The 10099-nt window shown below is 37.7% G+C and overlaps 4 protein-coding genes across 4 annotated transcripts; 3 read left to right on the top strand and 1 right to left on the bottom strand.

Annotated features, from left to right (window-relative positions):
- Positions 1 to 371: 371 nt before the first annotated feature.
- On the bottom strand, positions 372 to 879 carry EV154DRAFT_554758 (uncharacterized protein; the record flags this gene model as incomplete). The annotated part of the gene is made up of 3 exons (XM_051605224.1): positions 372 to 538; positions 617 to 699; positions 786 to 879. The coding sequence occupies 3 exons, from the start codon at positions 877 to 879 to the stop codon at positions 404 to 406; spliced, it is 312 nt and encodes a 103-aa protein (XP_051453647.1). The 3' UTR covers positions 372 to 403.
- Positions 880 to 947: 68 nt separating this feature from the next.
- On the top strand, positions 948 to 6945 carry EV154DRAFT_521703 (uncharacterized protein). The gene is made up of 10 exons (XM_051602924.1): positions 948 to 1101; positions 1182 to 1337; positions 1394 to 1471; positions 1533 to 1574; positions 1627 to 2863; positions 2934 to 3584; positions 3652 to 4218; positions 4284 to 4566; positions 4649 to 6273; positions 6343 to 6945. Exons 3-10 carry the CDS (start codon positions 1403 to 1405, stop codon positions 6816 to 6818), a joined length of 4950 nt encoding a protein of 1649 aa, XP_051453646.1. The 5' UTR covers positions 948 to 1101; positions 1182 to 1337; positions 1394 to 1402; the 3' UTR covers positions 6819 to 6945.
- On the top strand, positions 6946 to 7890 carry EV154DRAFT_605728 (uncharacterized protein). Its single transcript, XM_051607492.1, has 3 exons — positions 6946 to 7206; positions 7269 to 7391; positions 7473 to 7890. Exons 1-3 carry the CDS (start codon positions 7017 to 7019, stop codon positions 7814 to 7816), a joined length of 657 nt encoding a protein of 218 aa, XP_051453645.1. The 5' UTR covers positions 6946 to 7016; the 3' UTR covers positions 7817 to 7890.
- Positions 7891 to 7903: 13 nt separating this feature from the next.
- Positions 7904 to 9400, top strand: EV154DRAFT_449614 (uncharacterized protein). Its single transcript, XM_051597187.1, has 3 exons — positions 7904 to 8557; positions 8639 to 8921; positions 8976 to 9400. The coding sequence occupies exons 1-3, from the start codon at positions 7919 to 7921 to the stop codon at positions 9296 to 9298; spliced, it is 1245 nt and encodes a 414-aa protein (XP_051453644.1). The 5' UTR covers positions 7904 to 7918; the 3' UTR covers positions 9299 to 9400.
- The last annotated feature ends 699 nt before the right edge of the window (positions 9401 to 10099 follow it).

Genomic DNA, 10099 nt, shown 5'->3' with positions numbered 1-10099 from the left:
CAATAATATCCTGGGTACTTCTCTTTATCAAAGTCAATTGTACGCCATGTTAGAGTTCCTTAAGGTAGAATAGTTGATAATTTTGCTTTTTAAATCATAGTTTTAAAATATGTAGGAATTATCACACTTTATTTTCAAATTACTTGGCCTGTTGATCAGAAAAATCTGAGTCACCGAATGCAGCACAATCTTGTGAGGTTAGCATATTAAAATAATGCAAATGTTTTATCATTGTTCAGGCAATTTTTCCCACAGTCTAATTAAAGGAAAGTGTTCTTAGCTCTTACATTTTGTGGATTACTGTTTTGACAACATTATTAGGTTTAAGAAGGAGATTGTTTTTAATAAATGAAATTTTATTAGTTTAATATGAGGGATTGGCGCACGATCTTGTTAAAAATATTTAATTTTTTAATGTATTGTCTGATGAGCGGATGTATGCAATGTAAAGACTTTCCCGGAAAACAATTACGCGAATACCTGGCATTGAGGGTAAACGTATTCCAATGTTTAAGTGATTGTGGAGCCAAATAAGTTGCTAATAAAGGTTCGTTATTATTAAGTAAATAAGGATATCAATGCATAACTCACATTAAAATGAGATTAATATTCTTACATTACAAGTCGATATGATAGCTACGAGAAAAAAAAGGGAAAAAAAGCAAGACATGTCATTGTCAAGAAGTTCAATTTGATAATCTGTCACACAAATTTATTTGCACATTGTGGTTTAAATGTAATTGGCCTGATGGATAAATGAAATTCTTTGCTCCGATATTACATACATGAAACATTTTTATCCATGGTGCGCATGATGGTTCTCTTATCTTTTACAACCGAGGTCTCACTATTCTTTAGTTTATCTGTATCGCACGTCATCTTTTTTTTTTTTTTTTTTTTTTTTTTTTTTTTTTTTTTGGTGTACCACCGGGAAAAAAATAGTTTCAGTTGAAGCTGAGCCTGTGTTGAAGTAACCATTCTTTTTTTCTTCTTTGTCATTAAAGATTATTTGTACATTACAAATATAATTCAAGCTTTTTAAAGAGACCTTATTATTGAGGCACACCAGTCATGCTGAACATTGCGCCTTATATTGCTAAAGTAAAAAGCAAATAAAAAAAAAAGAATCATTTAACGAGACCCAAATCAGTAACCAATTTATTATTTTTAAATAAATATAGTATGTAAGATCCTTACATGCTCGGCAAGAGCAATTACAAATCCCTTACAGTCAGTCACAATTTGGTGTTGTGCTCATGGTGGATGTTGTGGGTATGTCATGTATCGAGATTTCTTAATTATTTTATGCTCATATATTATCTACAGGTTTTAGTGCAGTAAGCGTTTTATTTATGTATCAAACAAACTACATATCTAATTGATTTTTTCTAAGCTAACAACAATGGCAGCCGAGAAAGGCGATTCTGGAGCCGAGGCGATTGCGCTTGAAATCGGATCATACATGGGTGAAGTATGTTTTATGTGAGTTGAGCTTTGTTTCTTCTTCTCTTGTTAAATAAATTATGAAATAGTGTATTCAAATCATTGAACATTTTGGGGGCGATGTGGTCAAGGTTTGTAGATATACTCAACATTTTATTATTGTTTTCTTATATTCCTTTGCAGTTTCTGGGTGATGCAGTATTAGTTAGTTTTCAGGCCAACTCGTTTGAGGACGAAAGTGAAGTATATCTAGAGGATAACACGCACGAAAAAATGGCAAGGCAAAAGAATTTATTGGTCCGTAAAGCAGTTGAATGTGGATTACAACTACTGGCCAGATTATCTCATTATCGTGTTTATTTAACAGCAGAAGAACGCACCAAACATAAATCATCAGAAACAGGTGAAATCGATCGTCGAGTTAAACCAGACAGAAATCAAAGATTTTATTTATTTGACGGAGGCGGAAACGGATCCACAAATAGTCAAAGATCTTCTACGTCTCGAGATAGTCTACCGCTAGGCTCATGCGATAATCTAGATCCATCTTACGCAGAAGAATACTCGACTTCTTTTAATTTATGGAATTGTATACCCAAAATGTTTGGAAAAGGAAGAAAGAATAAAGTTTATGCAACCAGAAGAGCAAGTGACACAAGTGATACCATTAAAGAAACTATAGATTCAATCGATTTAGAGTTACACATAGCATTATCGTGTGGAGATGTCACCAATGTAATTTTAGGCGACATGAATAATACTGCATCCGCTCCCATTTCACCGACAACAGCTAAAAGACAACAACGATTTTCATATGTCAGCTCAAACGGAACGGAAGATGTTGATTATAACGTCGAATATACCGGGAGATTAGAGTACGCTATTTGTGGTCCTGCCGTCGAATCCCTGGAGGATGCGTTAAATGCAGCAAAAGCTGGTGAAATGAGTATCACGCCGGAAGCTTACGATCTCTTTCAAAATCAGGCCATGATGAGTTTATCCTTTGAGAAGCGTAAACAATTTTATGTGGTCACGAGTTCGGATTTTAGTAATCAACGGAAAAGCCTTCGTCCCATGCACCAGAAAGGCTCACCCTCACCTAATGCAAGCTATCTCGCTAATCGTCCTGGTCTGATGACTCGAGCTGCTACCCTTAATATCGAACCTTTAATACCTCGTACCAGAGATACATCCTATCTGGAACTCACAACAGATCCAAACCCTCACTATTTCAAATATATCAATCGTAGCGCTCTTAATCGACTAAAGCATAGCCCAGACGATAATTTTCCCGCCCAGTTTAGAGATGCTACCATCATGTTTATCAGTCTAGGTAAACTAAATGTGGCTACACCAGAAGGTATACAAATTGCACAGCGAGCTTCTATGGCAACCATACAAGCCCTTGTGAAATATGAAGGTAATCACAACAAGCTCATTTATTATTTGACTTTTTAGCATACTAAAACTCTTCTATTACTATTACAAAGGAGTACTTCAGCAATTTGCAGTGGATGATAAAGGCGCAACATTGCTAGCAGTATTTGGACTTCCACCTCTTTCACATGAACGAGAAGCGGTATTTGCCGCAAAGGCAGCAATTGATCTCCGAGAGACATTTGAAGGATTTCTGGAAGATTTTTCAATTTCTTTATCGACAGGCATCATTTTTAATGCTGTACTCCCACAAGGGAATCCTTATCGACGAGATCCAGCGATTGCGGGAGATACAATTATCATGGCAGTGCGTATGTTGAAATTTCCGTTTTCAAAAAAGAACATTGTATGTGATTTTGCCACCAAGCAGCAAATCGGAAGAGCGTGTGATTTTGAGGATTACGGCGAGAACTTTGTGAAGGGTAAAATGAAGCCTATTCCACTGTATGGAATTATTCGATTTGCGACATTAAAGACCAAACGTATTTCAACCCAGAGTCAGGAAAAGAACTCAGATTTTATTGGGTATCGGTCAGAGATGGGTACAGCGACAGATTTTTGCGATGAATGGGGGGAGTCTCCTAATAACCACCTGTTGGTGATCTCGGGACCTTCCGGTGTCGGTAAAAGCTTCTTTTGTCATGCACTAAGTCGAACCATTAGCTCACATGGCACCATTTGTTGCTGGTCTTCGTCCACAGAAGGTAATACACATGGTAGAGATAGAAAACAAAAGAGATTTTATTTAACCTAGTATGTTTAAAAAAATAGTTGAGAAAAGTTCGAAATATTATCTGGTAAAAAACATTTTATTGGCCTTATTTGAAATCATTGATTCGGAACAAGTGCCTCAAAACCCTAAAAGAAGAGTACCTTATTTGACTGGATCGGGTGGTATTCAATTAAATGATTCGATAAATTCTCATGCAGCACCAGGTGATTTTTCTACGGCTTCTTCAACATCATCCGTTGTTCCTTCGCCCACTACAGTAAAAGATGCGGCGATAAATACAATGACTATGGGCATTACTCGCAGATTGACCAACTATTCATCCGTATCAAGGTCCTCTATTGGGGATACAGGTGACCCTATTTCAGAAGGTTCAAATGAACTGGCAGACCTTATCACGCGATGTCTCCGAATTTGCGGAGAGGAAGATGGCTTTCTCCCTTTATTCAAGGTCGTCTTTAATAACCTATCAGAGATTGAAGATAATCGATACACACACCGTCTGGATGGCCGTGGTCGCGATATTTTACTTACTGGTCTCATCACACGTATGATACGATACGTAACAGAACATGTCGGTCTTGTGTTTTTCTCGGACGATGTTCAATGTAAGTTACATGTCTATTTTTATATGTTTATTTTATTCACCGTCCCTTTTGATTTTCTCTGTCAGGGGCGGATTCTGCCTCGATTCGATTATTGCAACATATTCATGAACACTGTCAACGTGCCATGTTGATATTAGCAACACGACCAGTCAAAGATTATAACGTGGCATTTATAAATAACTTTCGAGCCACGGGTTATTCAGAGGAAATTGAGTTGAACGGATTAGGGGCTGCAGAAATTGGCGAGATCATTTTACAGACCTTTCAAGCCGTGGGTGTGAAAAGTGTGAGCCCTGAAATTGTGCGTGTAATCCAAAAGCGGACAGCAGGCAATCCTCTTTATGTCAAGTAAGCATGATATGAAAATTTGCTCCTGGACAAAAAAAAAAAGGCTGACTCATATGTGGGCTTTTTGTCTTTTCTTTTTTAGAAATATGGCAATTGTACTCAAGGATTTCAACCATGTGACAGTAGTAGATCGTGTCTTAGTCCCCAGTAACAACCAGTTTGATTTGGAAGATTTGTTGGGCAACTTTGATTACAAACGAATTATCAAGATGCAATTTGATCGTTTGGAAGGTAGTTTTCAAGAGTTCCTAACCGTAGCAAGCTGCCTGGATCAATACTTTACTATCAAGGAAGTACAAAGTGTGATTAAAGGAAATAACATGGACTTTAAAAATGCCAGCGACATCATGGTACGTGAAAAAATTGAGAGGTATGATGTCTATCACTTTATTCAGAAGATAGACGATAACATCTTGGAATCGGATGGTCAACTCTATACATTTGCACATATCACAATTCCACAAAGTATCTATGATATGGTGTCTTACGAAACTCGAATTCTTCTTCATCGGTTATTAGCAAAGCATTACGAAGGTCAGCTTACGCGTGAGAATTACACTGACTTATTAGGCAAGGTCACCCGTCATTACCTTCAAACAGACTGGTTGGACAAGCAACTTTATTACTTGGAAGCGCTCGCTGATCTTAACATGAAGTCTTACCTGTTACCAGAAGCCACAGCCAGTTTGGAGCGCATTGTCAAAATCCTCGACGAAAACCAAGACTTGGCAGCCTTGTTTGGTCGTATTCATCGCAGTGATATCTACCGTCGACTCGGTATGTGTTTTACGATGCGTACCAAATTGAACGAGGGAGAACATTTCTTGTTCAAGGCATTGGATTGTTTAGGAGAACCTTGGCCACAAAGCGAGCCGGAATTCTTTTACAAGTTTTGGGTAAATCGACTTGCACAATACCGACATCGCAAGATCCGTGTGCTTCGGAAATTTGACAAGGATTTGAAGCGAGATATAGGAAAACGTGTGGTAGAGATTATGGCTCAACTTTCAAACATTTACTTCTATACGGGTAAAGGACGTGCGTTTGTCTATACCTGTCTTGTGGGTCTGAATGCATGTGAAAGATTGAACGAGGTCGGACCTAATTATACCCTCTTTTTGGCTCGAAATTCCTTATTGAGTTGGCTCAACGACGAAAAGGAACAAAGTATATTCTATATCACAAAAGCGTTACGTTACATGGATGAAAAGAATGATGCGGATACACTGACTATTTGCTCCCACTTGTGTTTTGCTGCAGGCAAGTTTAAGAATGCACGCGATTTGCTGTACCAGTCAATCGATGCAGTCAAAACCTTAGGTGTGATCACGGATTGTCAAGCGTTTTATCGGTCGGTAGGACTTGTTATTACCATGCGGATTTTTGAAGGTACATTGGATAATTCGCCTGATGATCTACTGCTGTTAAAACAAATGGCAGATACTGCGCATACAAATTGTGATTTTGAGGCAGAGATCTGGCTAGGTGTATACAATATTGGAAATGCCTTGATTATGGATCGCTTGCGTGAGTGTGAACCCTTTGTAGCTTTACTAGAGAATCATCTGAAACAACAGCCTGCCGATTATAACAGGATTGCCATCTATGGTACCTTGATCTGTTACTATGCTCGAACTAAAAATTATGAAAACGCAAGGAAGCATACCAAAAGTCTAGTTGCTATCCTTCCATTATTAACAGTAACACGTAAGATAGAAAGAAAGATATATGATTTTTATAAAAAAAAAAAAAGGCTCACAATGAATTTATGTTTAGCAAATATATTCCCCATCTTTGGCCTGATATTCGCTACGATGGGTATGTATTGTATGGTAGAAGATGCAGAGGTAGATCTTGTTTCTACAGGAGATTCGAAAAACTATGAACGATTTATTCTTGGGGTGTCTCGTATCAATCATGCTTTCCAACAAGTGAAATTCTGGGAGTTTACCCAACCGTGCTTATACCTGGCTAGAGCATTACCGTATATCAGCACAAAAAGAACTGTGGAAGGCTTCATGGTACTACAACATGGCGTGCTTGAAATGCGATTTATCCAAGAAATCAAATTTCTGAAAGCATTTTATTGGGCTAACCTAGGTAAATATGCATTTACACCCACTGACAGAATTGAATGGACCGAACGTGCCGCTCATGATCTGGAAGAGTTGCATATCCCTTCGCATGTCTATTGTAATCCAGACCCTGCCAACTTGTACTCTCGTAATACTCCCGCTGATCTTACTGCTTAATTAATTCCCCATACATTCCTTTTCATTGTATCTAATTCCTTTCTACTACTAGCATCCCTCTTAATAATAAAAAATCTCACATCCTTTCCTTTCCCCTCGCGTGGTGTATTTAGCCTTTGTCGGAGTATAATTAAAAACCTGCTCCCCTAACTACGATGTTTTTTTTACAGCAGTGTTTCTCTAAGAATTAGATCACCCATGCTCTTGTTACTGAAAAGATCAACAGCCCACACTGGTTTGCGATGCTATGCATCATTACCCAAAAGAGCAATGTTACCCACCAAAGCCATACCCAAGAAAGCTGCGGGCCGATTCACCAGCAACAAGTTGATCGATCAACCTATTGAAGGTCAAATGAAGGACGTGCAACAAACACTTGTCTACCTTGGTAATGAGAAAAAGAATAGAGATGAAGGGACGTCAAATACGATGTTGACATTGTTTAACTAGGTCCGTTTGCTGAGACGATGAGACGATACAAGATGACAGCTTCGTTCTTTGGTATTTGTGGTATTTTTGCTGTACCTGCGTTATTAAGTACTGGCCAAGCGCCTGTGATGAGCGTTGCATTAGGTAAGCAACAGTTTCTCAAAAAAAAAAAAAAAAAAAAAAAACCAAATTCGCATGAAAGTTACTGATAACATTGTAAAAAAGCGGGAGTATCAGCAGTTTCTCCCGCCGTGTTTGTGCATTTATATACAAGTGGATATGTTACTAAATTAGTGGTGTACGACGATATAAAGACTGTTGAAAAGGAGCGAAAGAAGCCCAAGGAAATGAAGGATAAGTTTATCGGAATTGAGACGGTGTCATTTTGGGGGCAATTTAAAGAGGATACGATGTGGTTATCTCAATTGGCCTATAAATCAACACCCAAGGGGATTACATGGCAACAAAAGATTGGAGCTAAAAACACGTATACGATGGAGCGTGAGATTATGGAAGCCGATCCGTATCTAAAGGCCTTGGTGGATAGGGTCCAGCGAAAAGAAGCATGACATCATAAACTTGTTGATTGGTTCCGCCCCTAAATTCAGATAAAATAAATTAGATAATTTTTTTTTTCAATTTTAAACATCTTTTCTCTCTCTCTTTATTAAATGCAAAAAAAGATGCCTGCTTCTTCCAATATGAAAAGAACAGGACGTAGACCATCCTATATTAATTTACAAAGTGCCAATAGTAGCACAACAAGTCTAATCGCTACAGATGTGTTGTCACCACGTACACCACGCAATATCAGCAAATCTCGACGTTCGTCTATTGTTGCGGAGCATGCAACGGAAGCGATTTCAAACGAGAGCAAACGAAGCAGTATAGCATCAGGTCCTCCATTATTATCTGATAGTACAAATTCTTATTTCCAAGATATGGCATCTGGCGATGACGTTCATATCCGATCCGAGACACCAACACTGCGAGCAAGAAACTCTATAGACGATTTAAACAAGCGCAACAGTGGTAATGCTAGTAGTAGCAGTAGGCGTACACGATCTTCCTCGATTTCGAGTTTATTAGGCTCCACGCATGTACTACCTAGTTTCGACGTCCATACGCTGTATAAAATTAAAACAACACGTTCATCCAAGAAATTGGACCATTTTTTTGGTGAATTTGCACCGCATGATATTTGTATCAAAGAGATTAGAAAAGAAGGTTTGAAGGCCATTCTTGAATCCAAATCACCTCTTTGTTACTTTCTATTCCATTTACTGCAAGAATACAGCAGTGAAAATCTGGTAAGTTTATAAACAAGGGCAATGTGTGGAATTTCAAATTGAGTGTGGTACTAAATGGTTTTTGTACAACATTTGGTCTAGTTTTTCTTTATCGAGTTGGAGCAGTATGAATCCTTCACCTATGCCTCGTTGGGACAACAATTGGCCACCGCTCAACATATTTTTAATACATACCTGACCCGAAATAGTTACTTTGAAGTGAACTTGGATGACAAGGTGCGTCGATCCGTCACCGAGTCCTTGGATAAAAAGGACGCCAAATCTTGTTTTGACGGTGCCAAAAGAGCGGTTTATTCGCTTTTAGAATCGAGTTTTGTCCGATTCCAAAATACAGAAACCTTTCAAGATATGGTGGATGAATGCGGTAAAGTTTATAAATAAGATTTAAAAAAAATTAATTTATTGAGATAATGAATAGGCGAATTAACTACGCATTACGATGACAAATCAAGAAGGGCGGCCGTGAATAGACTATTAATATATATTGAAGAACAGCATACCAAAATTTATAATACAGAGTCAAATAATAGCATGTACCAAAGTGTCAGTCAAACAACAAAAAGGCGCCACGAATTAATTAAATCTATGATTCATGAATTCTGTCGTACTTTGGTGGGTGTTGAATTCAATTATTATACTCCCGCTGATGAAGAAGAACGCCAATCACCCTCTCCAAGACAGAATTTTCGCCATGTGGGATTTCCTTCTTTTAGTAATGCTGCAAGTGCTAATTCTGAATAAACTAGATCCCCCTCTCAATAATCATTTAGAATAAAAATATCACAAAAAAAAAACCATTGTCATAGAATGATTGAAAAAAAAAATTAAAGAATACAATATTAGACATAATACATAACAAAATTATAATAGACCCCCAGTATATAATTACAAAGTGCCCTTTATGTTGTCAGTTGGGCGGAAACAATGAGAGATGCATTTTTTTTTACGTAAGACACAATGAGTAGATCGATTTATTGTTCAACAAAAACAGTCTAGTGCAAAATATGATCCCATTTACTAGTTACCTATTTCACCAGCTTCAATAGAAAAAAAGGCAAATAGAGATGTTAGGTGAGTCAGCCCTTCTCCTCCCTCTCTTAATTCATAATCTATAGGCAGAAAACTGGGTGTGTGCGGTTCTATTTGAAATGTTATGCAAAAAGAAATGATTAAAATAAACCATACAGTGCGTGATGTCATCTGGTCTCTTTGATAGATGGAAATTCATAAAGAGTGCAAAAAAAACAGTGCAATCATATAAAAGCATCTCAAAAATAAGAAACTAGCTAAGGAGTATCCCAGTTTAACCTGTTCTTTTTTATATTTTCCCTTTTTTTTATCTTTTTACCTTCTTCTTTTGCCTACCTCTTTTTGATTTCTTTTTCATGGATCCTGTTATCACAAATGTCAAACCTACAGAGAACCAAGATGGCTACTTTAACTCCGTCGACGATCAAGTAACCAACCTCAACCAAGGTAATTCAGCAGTAGTACAAGCTCCAACAATTGAATATTCAGATGAACAGTATGTGTCCCTTCCCT

This window comes from Mucor mucedo, assembly GCF_025094135.1.
Source record: "Mucor mucedo strain NRRL 3635 chromosome Unknown EV154scaffold_111, whole genome shotgun sequence".
Taxonomy (NCBI): domain Eukaryota; kingdom Fungi; phylum Mucoromycota; class Mucoromycetes; order Mucorales; family Mucoraceae; genus Mucor; species Mucor mucedo.
Note: the sequence above shows the minus strand (reverse complement) of the source record. Positions and strands in the feature narration are given on the sequence as shown.

Excerpts from the sequence above, each read along its gene's own strand:
- EV154DRAFT_521703 (XM_051602924.1), top strand. The coding sequence starts at position 1,403 with ATGGCAGCCGAGAAAGGCGATTCTGGAGCCGAGGCGATTGCGCTTGAA. Across the intron at positions 2,864-2,933 it reads AGCCCTTGTGAAATATGAAG|GAGTACTTCAGCAATTTGCA; the intron begins GTAATCACAACA and ends ACTATTACAAAG. Across the intron at positions 4,219-4,283 it reads TTTCTCGGACGATGTTCAAT|GGGCGGATTCTGCCTCGATT; the intron begins GTAAGTTACATG and ends TTTCTCTGTCAG.
- EV154DRAFT_605728 (XM_051607492.1), top strand. The coding sequence starts at position 7,017 with ATGCTCTTGTTACTGAAAAGATCAACAGCCCACACTGGTTTGCGATGC. Across the intron at positions 7,207-7,268 it reads ACAAACACTTGTCTACCTTG|GTCCGTTTGCTGAGACGATG; the intron begins GTAATGAGAAAA and ends TTGTTTAACTAG. Across the intron at positions 7,392-7,472 it reads TGTGATGAGCGTTGCATTAG|CGGGAGTATCAGCAGTTTCT; the intron begins GTAAGCAACAGT and ends ATTGTAAAAAAG.
- EV154DRAFT_449614 (XM_051597187.1), top strand. The coding sequence starts at position 7,919 with ATGCAAAAAAAGATGCCTGCTTCTTCCAATATGAAAAGAACAGGACGT. Across the intron at positions 8,558-8,638 it reads AATACAGCAGTGAAAATCTG|TTTTTCTTTATCGAGTTGGA; the intron begins GTAAGTTTATAA and ends CATTTGGTCTAG. Across the intron at positions 8,922-8,975 it reads AGATATGGTGGATGAATGCG|GCGAATTAACTACGCATTAC; the intron begins GTAAAGTTTATA and ends GATAATGAATAG.